The 20,300-nt window shown below is 41.5% G+C and overlaps 1 protein-coding gene across 20 annotated transcripts in view; it reads right to left on the minus strand.

The window, feature by feature from the left end:
* LOC144717543 (CLIP-associating protein 1-like) overlaps nt 1-20,300 on the minus strand; it is an 83,792-nt gene that overhangs the window by 1,668 nt on the left and 61,824 nt on the right. For all 20 annotated transcript variants that reach the window (XM_078593093.1, XM_078593047.1, XM_078593000.1 and 17 more), the window contains 5 exons: nt 17,981-18,230; nt 9,288-9,487; nt 8,031-8,159; nt 2,236-2,442; nt 928-1,044 (listed from right to left, as the gene is read on the minus strand). In XM_078593093.1, the coding sequence (XP_078449219.1) occupies nt 928-1,044; nt 2,236-2,442; nt 8,031-8,159; nt 9,288-9,487; nt 17,981-18,230 (903 nt within the window). The remainder of the gene's footprint in view (nt 1-927; nt 1,045-2,235; nt 2,443-8,030; nt 8,160-9,287; nt 9,488-17,980; nt 18,231-20,300) is intronic.

Consider the following 20,300-nt stretch of genomic DNA (forward strand, 5'->3'; position numbering starts at 1 on the left):
TTGCAAATAAATAGAAAAGTGTCAATAAAATAAATGGCGTAATAGAATATATACAATGTAAGCAGCGATGATATTGCACAAGGCGAATGTCCTCTGATGTAGAGCACGCAGGCCAGTAAATATCCATGCTTGTGACGTTTTGGAATATTTTTAATGTTTTAAATTAACGTGTATGGAGGTGTGAATTCAATGAATGTTTTTCAAGTGTACGTTTCTTCACATTAAATTAAATGTTGTTATCCAAACTTACAACTTCATACTTCAGAGGAGTCTCTTATTTCTACTGCGTTGGCAACCATGGGTTCATGGACTGGGCTGCCAAGGGACATCATGGACCAGCCACAGCTGCCATTTCTACCACTGGTCACATGTAGCACATTCTGTGGTGCAAAGTCACTCGTGTGAAAGTAAACTGCATCAAACACCGAACATAACTACACTAGTGCGAGCACTTTGAGAAAATGCAACAGTTCAACAGAGTCATAAAATCACAGCAACAGAGGATTCCAGCTCGCCAAATCGGGCGAACCCCCGAAAGATTCTACTTTACATGTTAAACATCTAATTTAACAATCGTACTTCAATGGTTGTTATCGGCATTGCATCATGAGATGAAGAAATTCCATCGGGAGTTCTTGCAAAAGAAGTACACCACTACCTGTTAGACAATGGTTTCTAGAAAGTGGCTTCACAGAACTACTTCTGAGATCCCTTCAATTGCTTCCAATTCATTATCACCAAATTAACACTGAACAATTGCAATTTAGCTGGCAGAAACTTCTGTTGCACCAACATTTTAGCCAGGTCTCTCATATTGGCTACCTTTACGTGTTGTATGTGCATTAATAAAAAGGGATGTACGCATCAATACAAAAGAGCTAGGTTGCACGGGGGGGTGCCCATACGATATTGAATCGGAGAGAGCACCTTGCTGCCTGTGAGCTGTGCAAGGTGCGGCTTGAGGTCATCTCCAATGACAGAGTGCACGGCCACCAGGCAGAACACGCTCGCCTTGCGCACGCTGCTCTCCGTGTTGTCGTATCCCTGCATGCAGATGCACGCACGTAAGCCCGCCACACCGGCACGCAAATTACTCGAGGATGCGGAGGAAACACGATCGCTAACAAAACCATCAACTGTCACAACCGACCGTACGTAGTTGTTCTCGAGCAGCACGATAAACGAATTGCACCGATTAATGCAGTGTTCACGACGGCATGCCCGTGGCCGCCGCACACCATCCAGATTGCATGCCGTGAATAAGAGCTTAACGTGACAAGTTCACTTCATAGGAAATCAGTGGGCAGCGAATTAGCATTGTGGTGTAGATAGAATCAGAATCTTTATTCATGCTGGAGAAATCCAATCAGCTATGAAGCTCCTTTTCACAGATGCCCAGTAGGGGCGGGTCAGAAAGTTACAACAAACAATACAAAAACAGATAGGAGTACGAAGTATATTAACAGTAAGCAAATCACTACAAATAAAAAGATCAAATAGATAAAGTATACAAGTTCAAATTGCATAATTACACCAATTCCAAAGCTTGAGCAAGGCAGCAAAACAACTGCAAAACAATCCCAGGCCACACCAAGACAGCACACAGTCCCCTGAATAAAATTGCACATTGAAATTGAACTATCGATATATATGGGTAAGGATGGAAGTCACAAATAACGTTTGCAAATGCAGTTGTATCCAGCACTAATCTTCTGCTTCAGGAGATTTATTGAAGGAAAATTGACGATGTTAATGTAAGAAACAACGGCGAAGACTTTGTCAGCTATCAAGCATCTGCATACTTCCAATTACACTCGATCTTCACAACCATTCTAATACTGAAACATTGACAGGGTAGGGAAAGGCAGTCCCAGAGTATCTCTGTGACTAATTGGGAATGGTATTCCACATTTTGTACTTCTGTACAAACTATAGCCCACATACACAGGTGGAAAGGTAACATAAAAAAATAATATCCAATCTTGTTTCATTCTAAAACTATAAGACGTGAAAAACCAATTCCACATATTTGAGCAACATAACCTTTCTAACCATCACAATTCAAGCTGATCATGACTCCTACAGTTAGTACTGACAATGGTGCTGCACGGCTTAGCATTGCTTCCACGCAAACAAACTCCAGCCAAAGCGTTCACTCGTTGAAATTCTTCAACGATGACGTACGCTCACGAGATGTGGCCTGTAGACGCGATGCTACGATGCCAATGGTCGTACCTGCAGCAGGCCCGGGATGACTGCGGGCACCAGCGGAAGCAGGTCTCCGTGCGAAATGCGCTCCACCACCCGCGTGAGCATCTTTATGGCCGCCAGGTTCGTGGGGTAGGTGGCCGTCTGCACGATGGGACACAGGACCTGCAGGCACTGCTCAGGCTGGATCGATGTCGCCAAGGCCATGGCCGTCTCCTCTGCCGCGCGCACCACCTACACGGGGGAGTCAGGGTGGTGATATCCGTGCGTTAACGCTGAAGTATGAGGGTCAGGGCAAGTGGAGAGTATGAGCCACTTTGCTGCATATATTGGGCATAAAAGAGGGCTTGCAGCCACCTCTACTATCATTAACTGTTTTCCACATATGGTACAGTCAAATAGGTCTCATTGTGAACTGGCTCCACTGTATTGGCCTCACTCGAGCAATTATAAAAAGGATAAATAAATGAAGACGTAAAAGCTGCATTTGTATGCCAAGCATATCTGAATAATGAATGCTGTGGAGTGTAATACGACTTTTAATCACTGTTACAAGATAAATAATGTGAACTTTGGTGAAAATATGTATCTTTGCCTTACTCCATTTCTGTTAAGTTTATTGTAACTTTCTTCATGGTAATAGGCCAAAAAAAATAGAGTAACTTACAAAATGACGTAATAATATCACATTTGGCACTGCCTTCGGCAATAATAAAGTACAGTAAAACCTTGGATTGCGAGCATAATTCGTTCCGGAAACTTGTTTGTAATCCAAAGCACACGTATATCAAAGCACTCGTATATCAGTTGTGATCACGTGACGCTCGTTTATCAAAGTAATATTTATTAAAAAAATTTGCTCGTCTTGCAAAACACTCGCAGACCAAGTTACTCACAATCCAAGGTTTTACTGTAGTACTAATTTATTTTTAGTTTGGTCTTTTATATTTGTCACTTTCCACTGCCAATGCGGTTATTTAAGTTTAACTTTATAATTAAAAGTAGAATTTTTACATCATGATTTTGTGATTATTGCATAAACATTTACCTGATATAAACACAATTAAAATTGCCAGATAATGATACCACACAAAGAATGCAATTATCTCCATTTAGGATCAACTTATTTTAGCAGCAGAATAATTGCTTTATTTTTTCCTTGACTCACAGTAGGTTTAACAACCACGATAACATTGTGCAATATCACCGCAAGTTCAAATTTCCGTTGTAAATACACACTGTGGTCTGAAAAATAACCTGCATTAATTACAAACAAATATCACGTGTACTTAGTCTTATTAATTAGTCACAAACCCATTGCCATCAAGACTGCTGGGGGGGGGGGGGTGCTAATTTTAAACGACAGAACTGAAAATATATGAATTTAAAGCTCCTTATCTATGTCACAAACTAATTTTAAACATAATTTGTTCCCACATGTCTGGCTAAAACACGAGCATCTGCTGTTCTGCTGAAACTACGGTGGTCATATTTGCACAAAACACAGCAGGCTTGCTTTCTGGTACCACCCTGTTCCATCAACCCCAGTCTGAAAAAATCTTGAGCTGCTCATCTTTATGATCTAACATACATTTCTATCATAACAAACAACCAGTGCCTTCTTTGTCCACTTCTATCCAGGCTGGCCTTGCATCGAACCAGCCAAAACCCAAATCGATGTCTTCTGAGTAACAACAGATCACAGATATCTGGACGTTAAGGGGCATTCGCAAAATACCTTCACAATCTCCTGATGTCAGAGGTGTTCTTAGCTCGTTTATGTTGGCTTCTTTTTTATATTAAAAATAAATTAACAAAAAAAACAATCTAACACCTGTTTACCACTTATTTGCCACCTGTTAATTGGTCAACTAATTCATCGCAGTACAGAACACAATGGGGCCACTTTTGAGATAACATACAACTGATGGTTTTAGGGATAGACCATGTAATTATTCAGGAACAAGCCAGGCAGCATGCCATGGCGTGAGCGACTGCCTTGCTTTGGAATTTCTGACACGTGCGCAAAGTGGTCCGGTTTGTTAACCAGTGTGCACGGACATACTAACCTTCCAGCTGACAGCCTCACCTGGCAAAAGCGATATGCTCTAGCATGCCGAGATTCCCTTCAATGAAGACACGCATTTAATAAAGGTGAGCACTAAGTACACACCATTGCAAACTCCATTGCTAACAGTGTCCCAACCCTAACCAACACTGTCAGTGTAATGACATTGAATTGCAGAGGAGCTGTTAACCCTTTACATGTGCCTGACCATAATTCAGCAGTGATAAATATGCTTCTGTTCCCCATGTGGAGCACCTAAACTGCATAACCCAGGGGAAATATAAGTGTGGGCCAGGGCCTAGCGCAAATTGCAAACTAATATAATTGTCTTACTCACATTTCTACTGTTGCTCAAGATGCAGTTTTTACTGAAAAATATAACCATGGAATAGCTTAAAATCAATCGGTAAACATTTTTCTTTCACTTCCATTCCACATATCCATACAGAATATATCTTAATCATGTACCTCTTAGTTTTTGCTCATCCTTATCCTGCCACCTTCCTGCTTGGTCTTTAATTTGCCATCATTGTATTGACATACCTTGCATACAGATCATGATGCAAGGCCGTTCACATCTACGTGAAAACAATGCTCCGATGGCAGTTGTATGCTGGCAAAGACCCCCTGCCCCTTGTGTAAACACGCAAACACAGTCCCGTGGCCGGTATTTGGTGCAATGTATTGCAAACCGAAGAAAGCTTCATGCATTTTATTGAACCCTTTCACCTACAACGGTGGCTCCTCTTACAAAGAGTGGAGCCAGGCGGGATTAAAAGTGTAATCACCATAACACTGAAGAAGCCACATGCGACTGAATGGAGCTGGGGTGCATGAGGATATTCAGCAAATCCAGAACTAATTTTTTTTAGTAAAGATCAAGCCAAAATAATTTTTTTGTAAATATCAAGCCTAAATATATATATTTTTTATTAAAACAATTAGAAGTAACTGAATGTAAGATCTTTTTTTAAAGGACATGTAAATAAACTAAGGAAGTGGGAAGAAATCGAATGAATAGAGTTAAAGGGAAAATAAATAAAGTTAGGGGGACAGACCGCTCCCCTGAATGCAAGTGTAAAATTAAGTCACGGCAACTTAGTGTGCGCATTTGATTCTACAGACCAAGACCCATCGTCTGAGCGGGGTATACACGTACACAGTATTTTTAATGTAAACAAAGGATGCACAAGTCCACCACTCTACACAGGTAAAGCAAATAAAACGAAAGGTGCAAAGGCCCAAGCTGACTGCTGCCTCTCCTGCTACTACCGTGAGCCCGCGTGTGAGACAGGCAGGGAGATGAACCAGCCGTCAGGTGACACACATTGGCTTTTTGACCCTCTGTCTTTGGCACCGCGATTAAGTGGCAAAATGCACATTCTGCTGTCTGCCAACTGCTCACAACGCATCTTCATTTCCTGACACTTGCCACTCTTTAAATATATATCTTATTAATAGAACAGGAATTGACACGATAACCACCAATGGAAATTAACCTCAGGAAATAGCTAAAGTGCACTGGTTGTAATATAAAACATGGGAGCATAAAAAAACATGGGCACTGACAAAGCAAATGGAACAAAAGCTGAATAATACACAAAGAAGTATGGAGAGGTGCATGACTGGAACTTCATGGAGACAAATAGCAACACATGAATCGGGAAACAAACATAAAACAGAGACAATATACCGATTCTTAAGAAAAGTAAGTGGGCTTATATAGTACACATCACGAGAAGCGATAATGGCCAATAGGTGAGACGAGATTGGCGATGAAATAGCAAAGCAGGGAACACCGCCCAGAGGATGACCACCACAGTAGTAGAGCGATGAGATCAGCTCATGTGCAGGAGTGAGATGGAATACATGGCATCCCAGAACGATGATAATGACAATGGATAGAACATGACTGACAATTTATTTATATGGGAGAAGCTACCATAGGGCTGAAGAGTGTCATCCAATGTAATGTACACTTACATGTTTTACCCGCTCTAAGAAAGATGTCACAAAATTACTAGTTAACTTCAGCAAGACGCTCTGACCCATCACACTGAGGTGCCCCTTTGACACATGATGTGAGCGTCACATGGCCGATATGTGTTCTGGACAGTTCATGTGTGATGCTGCCCCCCCTTGTTGGCTGGAAAGGTGGGATCGCCTCAAAGAACACAGGGCTGCTTTCAAGCGACGCTTGTATGCAGTGGACATAGGAGCCAAAGGGAATGCTCAGAATCTGGCACAGGGAGGTGAACATGTTAGAACAAAGTAAAAAGCGCTTTCAAAATAGGAAAAAAAAATATTCAGCCAAGACAGAGCAACATTTTTCAAGATCTTATCAGGCCATCTTCATGTCAAATTATGTAAATCGATATTGCAGCAACAAGAACAATGTTTACAAAACCTTGCATTAGGTCATACACAACAGTCGCTCGTGTACACGCATATGGGTGGAGGTGCACGGTGTCAGTTCGGATTTCTTGTTTAGAAAGCGTCAATCTCCATATTATTAGAATGACACTGATCGTTATCGATGGCAACACTGAAGGTTATTTTATATTGTGCACGTGTCAATGCAGTGTAAAGAGCACACACAAAGCTTCAATAATCAAAGGAGCTAAATTAATTCATTTTAACTGTTAACTTGTTGAAACATTTAATTCAGTATCTAGAAACCAAAACCAACTGTCATCAGGAGCGAATTGCATCTATAAAGAGCTTGGGCCTATAATTTTTGCTATTTTTCAGGAGAAGATTTTCTTAAAAGTCTCTATAAAAGTGATCTAAAAGTTCAATATAGCCTACGTTATGCCAGAAAGAAATCCATCAACTGTATTCAGGCAATTTATTCGACTAATATCGTGCAGCAAACCCTAAAATTATATTCACCCACCATGCTCCACAGTTCAAGATAAAAGCGCCATTAATATAGCGGATTGCTAAACTTAGTTTGGTGTGATGTCAGTCAGCAAGTGCGCGTGGTTTCTTGTGGGGAACGATAGTATAGCGGTTAACATGCTCATGGCCAACACCAGTGACTTTTATCTGAACTGGTCCTGGGCCTCCCCTAGGTCAATTTAGCCTGAAATTAGTACCTGCTGTGTGTAAAAATCGCCAATGGGGAGACAGAGACAGTCGGGCATGGTCCTGGCCACCCACTTGCCCCAACAGTCTGTTAAGGCTATACGGGGGATCTTTGTCATTGTGGTTTCTGGACCTTTTTACAACGTCTCCTTGAATTGCTCATGGGGACATAATTGACCAGATTCTCCCTTTATAAGCCAATGACAGATGTGGAAAGCAAACCCCACACACTGGAACTTTCGATAATGGCTTTGCCTGAAAAATACCCTAAGTGTGGCTGGGTCATCTTTGTATTGAGTATCGTGATAGCACAGTCAGAATGAGCCTCTCAACCAAATGTCACTCTAAATCGACATGAATCTCGCAACCATACAAACCGCGACCTTACTCCAGGGCTGTACGTCGCAGGCGTAGGTTTGAGCTTGGACTCAGGCACTCAAAATTGGCTTCAATGTAATAATTAGCGCAGATAGCTATATAAGAGAAACCTACTTACTGCACTGCCTTCCCTAGAGCCCTAATTGCCCTGCAGGTGGGTGTCTAAAGCCGGCTGGATCTATGCATGATCCACCAACCCCTCCTCAAAATCAATGTAATATAGGCAAAGGCAGCAGCACACCTGGTGAACGTTAAACGATGAAAACACCGCTCAAAGCAAAAGACGCACCTCCTTGTGAGGGTCTTTGTGCGCCTCCAGGCTTCTGATGATGGTCAGCTCGGCATAGTTCTTGAACGGGTCGGGCCGATTGCGCACGATTTCCCGCAACACACGGAGAGCCAGCGTCCGCACCGTGTACTGCGCTCGCAGAGTGAGAACAGCATGCGCACGGGCACACACCACAGCCGATGTGTCAACGTAGAGGCTCAATGCTTCATCACTATAATTGCTATCATCAGCAGATTTAATTTGTACAATTCACAAATAAAGCACCCATTGAATGCAAAAATAGTGAATGCAAATGGATAAAATATTGTATGGAAAATGTCCAACTTTTTCACACCTTGTCATATCGCTCCTTGCCATATTCAACTTTGAAAAAGTTTAAATATATCGGTAAAGCACCCCTAATTATGGTGTTTCATGTTACGCTTCATTAAAGTATAATGCAAATTCTACTGATCTTAAACCATAACCACTGCTTGCCATTTATCTATGAATTCCACAAATTAGGATACAGATTTGTCATTTCACACCTTAAATGACATGGCAATAATTACAATGTTTCATTTTATATTGCATCACTCGTACAAACTGCGTCTCACAATTTCTGAGGAACCACAGACAAACTGGAAGGCAGCCAGGCAGTGAGCCAGCACCAACAATTGTCAAAGCTCTGTATATATATCAAAACGTTTTCAGCCAATTCATGAGCGATTATACGTGGGAGGAAACTACAGGTGTTCTATAGAATATTAAATTATAAGCAGTTTTACTACCATAGGAATATTCTCTGCATACAAATTTAGTTAATGCCAATTTTGTTTTACATATAGCGTCTGTGATTATGCAAACAGATGCACCATGCAATTGAGAGCACTGGTACGTTTTGTTTGCAAACATCCAAAAGAAATAACATTTGGAGTTGCACCCGAAAATAAATGTGATTAAAGTAATTTTTAAGTTGTACTTTTACTGAAAACACACAGCCTCTGAACCGAATCCATACAGCCTCTGAACCTCATCCCGAGGTCAGTCCAATTCAGGACACAACATTCAATGGGTGATGCAAGACTACCTGCATACGGACACACGTCGGAGCTCGCGCTTCCTCGAGAGTCCGATCGCAGAGATCACACGCGAGCACTATTATCCCCCGCCCCCGCTTTACTCAGTACCCATGTAGAATGCAGGTTGCGTGCAGTTTGAATTGTCGGAGTGTTTAAGGTGACGGAAGCGAGGTGGTGTGGTGCAACGTGTCCTCACGTCCGCGTCCTTGAGCGTGTCCAGCAACGTGACAAGCACGGCCTTGAAGCTCTCGTCGCGGGTGCCCAGCGCGTCTTCCCGTGCCAACTTCAGCAGCTCCAGCAGTGCCGTGCGGCGCTCCTCCCCGCGGCTGCCGTCCGCGTCCGCCGCCAGCTCCCGTAGGATGTCCGAAACCATGGCGCACTGTTCCGACATGTCACCTACGCCGGCAAGATCGTGGGAAACCGTCACGGCTTGAGAGCGAGGGCTTACTGGCATGCAGAGCACAGGTCCAAAGCCCCCTAAATGTCAAGTGCCTAGCAACAAACAACACAATCAAAGTTGCAAAGGTGTAGATAAAGAGATTAACCGTTTCTTGAGCACGGTTATAAGCGCTTGGGGAAAAAAAATATGATGAGGGGGAATTCCAAAGCCAAGCAGTGGGAAGGATGAAGCAGAAATACAGGTGTTTTTTACCTGCACCATGCTCCAACTTCAAGTTAATTTTATTTAACCAAATGAGAGCTCAAGAGACTGGGATGGTCTCAATTACAAGAGGAGGAATATGGGGCATGAGTCTGCGAGTAGGGGGGCGATGTTATTTGAACACTATATGAATGAGACAAAACAGTGTTGTAGACACAAAAGCAAGGTTTATGGGGAATAATAATAGCCATTTTCTATGCTTTTGAGGCATAAGCAATAAGAAAATAACACTTACTACCCAGGAACAAAAATCGTGTTACATAGTGTTATATTCTGAATCATAATAACCTGCCCTGGCCTAGGAAAGCCTCATGCATCTTCGTTAATTACTTGCAATTGTGAAGACATTGTACCTTCGTCAAATACGATAGTTATATTTGCCATGAATACGAGTTTGAAACTAAACTTCGCTTTCTTAAACGCAACTGATATTTACAAAGCCAGTTTTTTAGTGAGACGATGTCAAGATGACACAATGTTGTTAGTGATATACCTTGACATTCTAGCGCCGGCTCCATTAGCCAAGGTGAGTCTCAATAACAACATAAACACGTGACAAACGAAAATTAACCCTCACAATTTCTAACCCAAACCCAGCTTAAACTGCTCCACAGTTGGAATGTGTGTTTACTTAAGACTCACCCTGTGTGCGTCTGTGCATGTGTAGCTCATCTTTTGTGCAACAGGCTACTTGAAATCAATAAATACTGTGTTGTGTTTTTTTCAGTGCTTGACATGGTACACAAACAGCAAAATAAATTTTTTTGCCCATTGAAATTAGCATTTTGTCTTCAAAACAAAGTGGTCTATTCTGGCTACAACCAACTGAACAGGCACCGCATTTATTTACAACAAAGCTAGAGGAATGTTTTAGAGACAAAAAAAATAGTGACCAGTTTAATTTGACTCCATCATATTAAAACATTATTTTAAGGTGTATTTGACTTGTATGGTGAACTGATAATGCACTCAACCTCCGAGCTACAAAGACACATAAGCAATGAATAAAAACACAAAAACAAACTATTATATATTGAAAAGTTACCACAAATGTTTTGAGACCTCTCCAGATAAAGCGCTACTGTGAATGCAATTCATTTTTTTATTGGTCCACTGAACTGGGATCCATGTTATGCCCGATGAATATTCCTAAATGGTTCCAGGACGAAGTGCACACAGGAATGCTGATCAAATACGTGTGGTCCATTGAGGCTGTTCTAGCCGGCCCCACACAATCGCTGGACGTGTATTTTCACAACATAGATGTAAAGTGCCTTCATGTGGGCTGCTGAAGGGCAGGGTTCGCGGGTGTTGATCGTCGGTGGGTTAAGTGGGTGTGGCTAAGGAATCATTGTACCTATAAGGTCGTGCCCAATCTGACACCGCTGTTCATCGCTGCATCTATAGTTATTTTGGTCCTGAACTGGATTCGGCCAAGCCCTGTTAGAATGATGAAAGGGCATTGTCCTGGCTTTAGCTAGATGAGGATGGAATTGGACAGATATTACAAGAACAAGCAATGGTCATGGAAAGGTACAGAGGGTTGGCTGACACGTTCACAGCTGTGATGGAAAACTACAACAAAAATTTGAACATCGGTTGAGTGTTTGCTATTTTATTTAAGTTGAAATATCTTGTTAAATTACTCTTTGGTTCTTTCGGTAAAGTCACGTAGAAAATGTAATCAAATAATAATAGAATACGACGTTTCGGTTACAACACAAGCAACCATCATCGGATAAGAATGAATGATAAAACACAGACACGGAAACAACACAGGCAGACACACATGCAGAGAGAGACACACACAAAGACACACCGAGCGTGACACACACCAAGGAAACACAGACACAACATAGGCAGACACACATGCAGAGAGACACACACAAATACATGTTTGTCTGCCTATGTTGTTTCCGTGTCTGTGTTTCCTTGGTGTGTGTCTCGTTCGGTGTGTCTTTGTGTGTGTCTCTCTCTGCATGTGTCTGCCTGTGTTGTTTCCGTGTCTGTGTTTTATCATTCATTCTTATCCGATGATGATTGCTTGTGTAGCAACCGAAACGTCGTATTCTATTATTATTTGATTTTATTTTCTACGTGACTTTACGGAAAGAACCAAAGAGTAATTTCTGCAGTCACGAAAGCTTTGAATCTATTGTTACATTATTTATTTTATTTAAGTATGGTCCCTGAAATGTTTTCCTCCTCATTTGAAATTAGTTTTTTCCTGGGATATATATTTTTTTGCTGTAGAGATATTCATAAACTTCCTGCACTTATATTCTTGGTTCTTTCGGTAAAGTCACGTAGAAGGGAAATAACAAAAATAAAACAATTAAATTATCACGACGTTTCGATTGCAACACAAGCAATCATCATTAGGTGTGAAACCCACAGCAAAATGTTTGTCAAGAATATGAATCCCTGCAGTCATGAAAGCTTTAAATCAAAATTCCTGTACTTATTTTTGTGATTATGTATCTATCACACTATGTCGTCATCTTAGTCTTTGGGTCTTTCGGTAAAGTCACGTAGAAAGGATCAAAGAAAATATCAAAATAACAAAAAACTACGACGTTTCGATCGCAACACAAGCGGTTGTCATCAGGACCCTTTTCCTGATGACGACCGCTTGTGTTGCGATCGAAACGTCGTAGTTTTTTTGTTATTTTCTTTGAACCTATCTACGTGACTTTACCGAAAGACCCAAAGAATGTGAATTCCTGCAGTCAAGATATGGTGTCATCTTGCTCTGTAAAGGCTATTAGTGATTTACAAATAAATAACTTTATTTATACATACTTTAAAATCAGATCCACCTGACTTGATATAACGCTAAACATAATACATTACATAAAATTAATATAAATTACCATTACTAGATTTCGATTTAAAGCTTTCGTGACTGCAGGGATTCATCTTCTTGGTTGTTTCGGTAAAGTCACGTAGAAGGGAAATAATAAAATAATAAAAATAAAACATAATAAAATAATTTTCACGACGTTTCGGCCACAACGCAAGTAGCCGTCCTCAGGTGAAGAACAGGTCTGTCGGAAAGACAGCGCCTGAATGAACACCACCAGGCTCGGCAGCGTATATTTAAGCTGGGTTGGAGGGGGAGGAGCGCCTTGACAAAGGAATTTGCATAATTCAAATTCCTTTTTCATAATTCATGTAATTACCAGCGAAACATCGTACTCAAAAACTGTAAATGTTGTGGATTCACTCTTCCAACACACCGGTGGGCTAAAGTAGTGAACTATTTGTCTTTTGTCAACGTGACACTTTTTTGCCGATTGGCCGTGTCGGGTAGTGGAGGGTTACAACACATTTATAAATAGCGCGATCTAACCCAAAAACGTTTATTATGAATAATATTGGTCGCGAAAGCCTACGTGTTAACGATTTGGTGTCTTTATTTATTTATCAGCATTTGAGACAAAAGGTAAGTTTAATTTATGCTTCTACATTATGGTAAAATATAAATTTCTCGGTGGTTTTCCAGATATTGTATCGATTTACAATAAATTTCAACCCCAGTGACAAAAAGCAGAAGAGATTAAAGTTTCAGAGCAGTGAATTTAAACAAATTGAAGGTCATATTCTTGGTTCTTTCGGTCAAGTCACGTAGAAGGGAAACAATAAAATAAAAAAAATATAAAACAATAAAATTATCACGACGTTTTGATTGCCACACAAGCAATCATCATCAGGTGTGAAAACCACAGCAAGAACATTTTCTTGCTGTGGTTTTCACAATAAACTTTTCTTGCTGTGGAGAATTTTATTGTTTTATATTTTTATTATTTTATAGTTTCCCTTCTATGTGACTTATATTATTTTATTGTTTCCCTTCTATGTGACTTAACCGAAAGAACCAAGAATATGAATCCCTGCAGTCACGAAAGCTTTAAATCAAAATTGAAGGCCAGTTATATACAGTGCTACAGTGACATGAAGTGAGGTGTTTTATGACGTAGTTTTGTGCAAGAATCACTGCCATTAATACAGTGCTACAGTGAAATGCAGTGAAGTGTTTGATAACATACTTTCGTGCAAGATTCACTGCCATTAAATTTACACAAGATACAATGATACTCTGCAAAAATTTTTCGTAAATATTACAGCTTCCGTCCTAGGACGAGGTAAACACGCGAGTAATATCAATAACCAACAAGGAAGGCAGCCATGCAGCACACAGCTTGAGGCATGTCAATTTCTCCTCTTTAGGATCTATCATTAATTCCCTTGGTTAGTTTGAGCATTTACGCTGAATTATGATACTTTAAACAGTCTGGTGTGACCTAAGCAACTTCCTGTGACTCACCTAAGTAAAATGTGTGGCAACGGCCAGTGGGGAGCGTTATCGGAACTGGTTCAGGCCTTCACCTTCACCAACCTACACCGACTGGCGTGGTGAAGTATGATCAATAATTTCCAAAATAGAAACGGCATTGGAAGGCCTCATCCAGCAGTGGATTGAGCTCGATTGAGAAAATAGAATAACCTCCGTATAGCCTGAAATCTCGTCAATGATGGTTTACGCGAGTAAACCGTGCCAAATTAGACCATATTTTTGTCAGAATGAGGTTTGTTGCTTCAAAGACACACTGCAATTGGGAGGTTGACTAGAGAGGCATGATGTGATCCTGTCTGGATCAGGTATTATTTCAAGCAACATTCCAACACGCTCAATAAAAAAAGATAGAAACCCCTCAGACCATTAATCATTGCATGCAACTGTATGCGAGGCTGTACCCTAACCCTACGACTTGAAAAACCAGACAGACACCTTTTTATTTATGGATTAGATTTTTTGGGGATTTTCACATGTTCCTGTGTATTACCTCCTGTGACACTGGTATTCTACCTGCATACACTGATCTGATATTAATTTCCACAATCACCCAATTATGGTAAGCAAAACAGGAAAAAACTATTTACACAACTTCAAGTATTTGTACTTCCAGAGTAAATGATACGTAACTTATTATTTTATACTGCTAATGTGGTAATAAAAGCGCATTTCAACACTGACATTAATAAGGTAATGTTAAATTAAAACATAACATCGTGTTATTTTCTTCATGCAATCTCAATGAAGCCACTCCATATTGTAAATGGGTTTATTCATATTTTATTTAAGCCTTAGGTTGTGAAACCTTGATTGACAATTTATACTCAATGAAATGCCTCTTAAATAACTATAAAGGTCAGGCATTATGGTATTTATTATTGTAAACAGAGTAGGAATGGTTTTGTACTGTAGCTATTAAATTTGATTCTTGAATTAGCCATATATTTCTTGATAATTGTTTTTTACCCTTTCATCTGGCAACAAAATTGACACCTTTTTACAAGGAGTCATGTTTGCATTGACCACAATACCTGCGGTCAGAATGCAAACAAAAAACACAACTCTGACAATGTATGCACTGTCCTTGAAATGGATTGGTCCACATCCGAGACAGCTTTTCTTAGAGCCTAGTCTCACATGGCGTTGGACCAGATGACGCCAAAAGGCGCACAACTCAAAGACAATGCACCATCAGAGTATGAGAGCTCGGGGTAAGCATTTACACCATGTGAGACTAGGCTCTAAGAAAAGCTGTCTCGGGTGTGGACCAATCAATTTCAAGGACAGTGCATACATTATCAGAGTTGTATTTTTTTGTTTGCATTCTGACCACAGGTATTGTGGTCAATGCAAACATGACTCCTTGTAAAAAAAGGTGTCAGTTTTGTTGCCAGATAAAAGGGTAAAAAAACAATTATCATATTTTGCTACTGGCAAAGGAGGTTCCAATGGTGGCATATGTTTCTTATTAATACATATAGGCATGTATATTACATAGCAATAAAATAGCCTATTTTATGCAGTGCACGAAACTGCTGTATAAAAACAATTAGAATCTACAATCGCCCCAAAAAGTGCACAAAATAAGCATTATAGAAATGCACGCTAGGAATCACAGAAAAGAGAGAGAAGAAACACTTGGAGGAAGGAACAAATGCAAATGACAGACACCCATCGGCTGGTACAATAAGTGGGATTGGGCAGGACTAAGCGTGAGAAGGCATCATGGCTGATGGACGCTGTTGGTAGTGGGAGCCCAAGAAGACCGACAACCATTGTGGAGATGGAGTGACGGGATGAGTTTGTGTGCATGGCGGGACCATGTAGGATGACGACGGCTTGGGGAGGCTTTCATCCAACAGTGGATAGACATTGGCTGATGATGATGAAGGTGAATTATGTTTGTGTTAAACTTGGTTCTGTTGTTTCATGCTGTAAATTTCATTAACGCAGAAATGACCATACACACACAGGCATCTTTTAAATATGATGACCACCTCCATGATACCTATACAACTTAAAAAGTTTATTCCCCAGCAGGTGTATTATCTAGCCAGGTAGAGTTAAGGCAGGTAACAACACACGGCAAGGTGATTAAAATAAGTACCACTTTATGGCTACTCAACAGTAGTTTTGTTCAATGCAGATATCATCAGCCCCAGCAATATAAATGTATAACTAGCATAAGTACCCGGCGTTGCCCGGGTGAAAAATATATTTCTTAATAACCTTACATATATACACACCCTCACCACTCACCACTCACCCTCACCATTCACCCTCACCACTCTCCCTCACCACTCTCCCTCACCACTCTCCCTCACCACTCTCCCTCACCACTCTCCCTCACCACTCATCCTCACCAATGACACGCTCACCAATCACCACTCACCACTCACCCTCAACACTCACCCTCACCACTCACCACTCACCCTCACCATTCACCCTCACCACTCATCTTCACCAATCACACCCTCACCAATCACCACTCACCACTCACCTTCAACACTCACCCTCACCACTCAACCTCCCCTCACCACTCACTAATCACCACTCACAACCACCCTCACCATTATATTTTTGCCCCAGTCAACGCCGGATATTTCCCATTCGTAGCAGTTTATATCAACTCTATAAGCAACTTATATTAAACAGGAAGCGCGATCCTAAAGTAATTTACAACCTTCGATTAGTCTTTTGTGCGATTCAAAGAATCGATTCGTGGCATGTTGGGGGTTTACATTTTGAATGATAGAGTTTCATTTTCATTGTTATTTTATTTTATTATTTTTTCAGGAGTTTTTAATTACATTTTTGCCCCGGTCAACGCCGGATATTTCCCGTTCGTAGCAGTTTATATCGACTTTAACCAACTTATAGAAAACGGGAATCGTCCGAATCTAAAGGAATCTACAACCTTCGATTCCTTTGCACGATTCAGAGAATCGATTCTTGGCGCGTCAGGTTTAAAAGTAATTACACAGTTTTTTCATTGGTATGTAATGTTTGAAAGTTTTCATAAGATTTTAAATGTATTTCCCCCCCGGGCAACGCTGGGTATATCGAGTTTATACCACAAATGCGTGCGCATATTTTTAACGGGAATTAAAAATGGCGTCCACCCGGCAGCGAATGCGTCGCTACCCGTTGCCAGGGGCAACCGCCGTCCAATGAAACTGCGTATGGTCCGGCGACACACAGACACACACACAGACAGACAGACAGATTTGCGATTTTATATATATAGATTTCCTCTAATTACTCACACTTGAGCAGGAAAACACTTGTACTTTTATTTCAGTTTCAATGATAATTAACTGGTACTGGTAGGAACCTCCTGGTTACACCAGCCCACAGGGGACTATTGTGCCTGTCCGTCCGTCGTGCAGGGAGGGGCTGGGTGGGGAGGGAGGGGCTGGGTGGGGAGGGGCTGGGTGGGGAGGGTGGGGAGGGGCTGGTTGGGGAGGGTGGGGCTGGGTGGGGGGTGGGAGGGGTGGGGCTGGGTGGGGGAGGGGCTGGTCACCCCGTGGTACCCTTATAAAACTCAACGTTTAACCTACTCATGCCGGCTTGTGCCCGCCCTCAGTCGGGCATATTTGCGGAATACACCACGCCACCGTTGACCCTGGCCATTGACCGAGCAACCCAACGTTCCTACCAGCTCCCTCCGCAGGAATGTGTTTAAAAAAGATACGAAAACATCAAAATGCAACAAGTAAACTGGATAATCAAAAAAGCTACTTTTGGAGGAAAAGCTAAACTTATTTACGGGTTGCTGAACAGGGAAATATTGATGACAACATTTTCCGTTGATACAGTGGTCTTCATACAGAGCAGCATCCCAGAGCGCTTTCAGTGCCGCTGCACGTACCGTGACGAAGCTGCCCAGCCTCGTCCTCGTGCACCGAGCCGATGGCGATGAGCGTGTCGGCGTAGTGCAGCGGGTTGTAGTCGCGCACGGGCCGCAAACTGGAGCCCGCCGGGCGTGGAGCCAGCGTGTTGAGCAGCGACGACGTCTTATTGTCGAGTGCCGTGCGGCCGGCCGGACCGTCGACAGAGTCTGCCGAGCTGGGCCCACGCACGTCCGTCAGCGAGGCCGCGATGCCGCTGTCGCGCGATGCCTTTTGGGGGGGAATGGGAAGAGCGCACTCACGCACGTGTCTATCCACAGAGCCGCCGCACTTGCGCTAAACGCAGGCTATAAAATGGCCAGCAGACGTCAATATGGCGAGTGTTTTGCAGACCCGTTGAATGGATTTGGCAATGGTTACGCCTTATATGTGCGATCTATTTTTAAGTACATACGCTTCCTTCTACACAAACAAATACACGTGAAGGAAATGGCCAAATAGCTCAAGCAGGACCCTCCTGAAAGTTAATATGCAGTGAGGCTTTCCTAAAAAAAAAACAAGGGAATCTTAGAAATGATCTTATTCAAGAAAATGTGGTGTAATCCAAATGTTTAACCAAATTATAGGATCTAGGATCACATGTGCAAGCAGCATAACTCCTTTCTCAAAACGTATGGCAGAGTGAATGTATATAGCACCATTGTCTTGTAATGAATTTCTAGTGGTGCCGTCGATGTGGAATAGTTTAAGATATTGGAGACATCCTAACCACAACAGCTTTTACAATGTCACGAATACTACTTTCAGCAAGGACTGTCAAACTTCATCACATTCAGTATCAACACATCTTTCCTACATGAAAAAAACACATACCAGTCTTCGGCAGAACTGTATATTTTGGGAACATGCGTGTGTCAGTTTGTCATGATATATATGTCTTAGCTGTACTTCCAAGTTATTTTTCTGCCAGGATGGGACTATTTAAAGCAGAATTAAAGGGAGACACATAAGGGCGATTTGGCTCCTGGCAAAGTGGTAGGGTGCTCGGGATTGGTGGTACGTTAGGAGCTTCGTCTTTGGATTGCAAGGCAATTTGTTGCCTAACAATCCAAAGAGAGATGATGTCTTGGCAAATGTAAGTGCAAAATTCCGTAACGATGCAATGCTTGCCTCTGTAGTCCTGGGGCGACGCAACCATTATTGTATTGATATTGTGTCGCTGGAATTCGTTACTGCGGTATGTGCCTACGGATTCTTAACTTCAAACAGATGTTAAAACATTTCCAGCAAACAAGGCAAATGTCCATAAAGGAGCCTCAGCCAGAATATATATAATTTAATTCTTCAAATTGCAGTCAACAATATTCATCTAACAGCAGAACTTCTATGCCAATACAAAACACATGCAAGAATGGTCCAGCACAGACCAGCCTCTTGTGTTGGCAAGATAAACATGGGGACAACATTCCTCACGAGTTTTGGCAACAAACTAGGGGGAAAAAACCCCAACACTAGAAACTATTAAAATGTATGTCTATCAACGGTTGTTTTAAACAAATAAAAATGCCACAGAAATTTCCATAATTTGTACTTTCCTTTGGCTGTCACCAACATCAATTCCATACAATGTTCTGCTGAAAAATAATATTTCAGCCAATTTTTTTTATCCATTTGTATAATAATTTAATTTACTAAAGTGGAAACTCATTGTTTACTTATAGAATAGGTCATAGTCTAAGTGTGCGTGTATTTACACACTATATTAAAACTACATCTTTGTCGGATGTCACTGTCAGTGATTATTCTGCACCCTCGGCAATGGCAGTTGATAACCAGACCTCTGGGATCATCTGACTGAATAAGGGTTATCATCTTATTGATACATAGTTCACTTTCCCAATGTTCTTCTTGTTCCTCTCACAAAATAAGAATCTTATATCTAATTCTATTCTACCTTGTGTAATCTAATATGTTCAGGAGCTAAATGCCAATGTCGACGTCAGCTAGCCATGAGAGGGCTTCAGGACAGAGTTCGTGTAGTTTTGCTATTCCTTCGTCACCTAATTATAACCTATAAACAATATAGAATGTGACTACAACCACAAATTGTGGTGTGCACCCACAGAGCAGGCATTATTAATCTCCGTTGATAAATATTGTTTTGACAGATCCTCCACCTATTCTTGACGCTGCCCGTTGAAAACAGCCATTCTCCTTAATTATGGGGTTAAGAAAGTGGTGCAGGGCCTGGAAAGGGTATGGGGATTTGAAAGATTATGGGAGATGGGGATAGAATGGAAGACAGGGAAGCTATGGGAAATGTGTAGGATATGGGAGATG

The sequence above is a fragment of the Lampetra planeri genome, chromosome 1 (assembly GCF_965212315.1).
Source record: "Lampetra planeri chromosome 1, kcLamPlan1.2.h2, whole genome shotgun sequence".
In the NCBI taxonomy this organism is placed as follows: domain Eukaryota; kingdom Metazoa; phylum Chordata; class Hyperoartia; order Petromyzontiformes; family Petromyzontidae; genus Lampetra; species Lampetra planeri.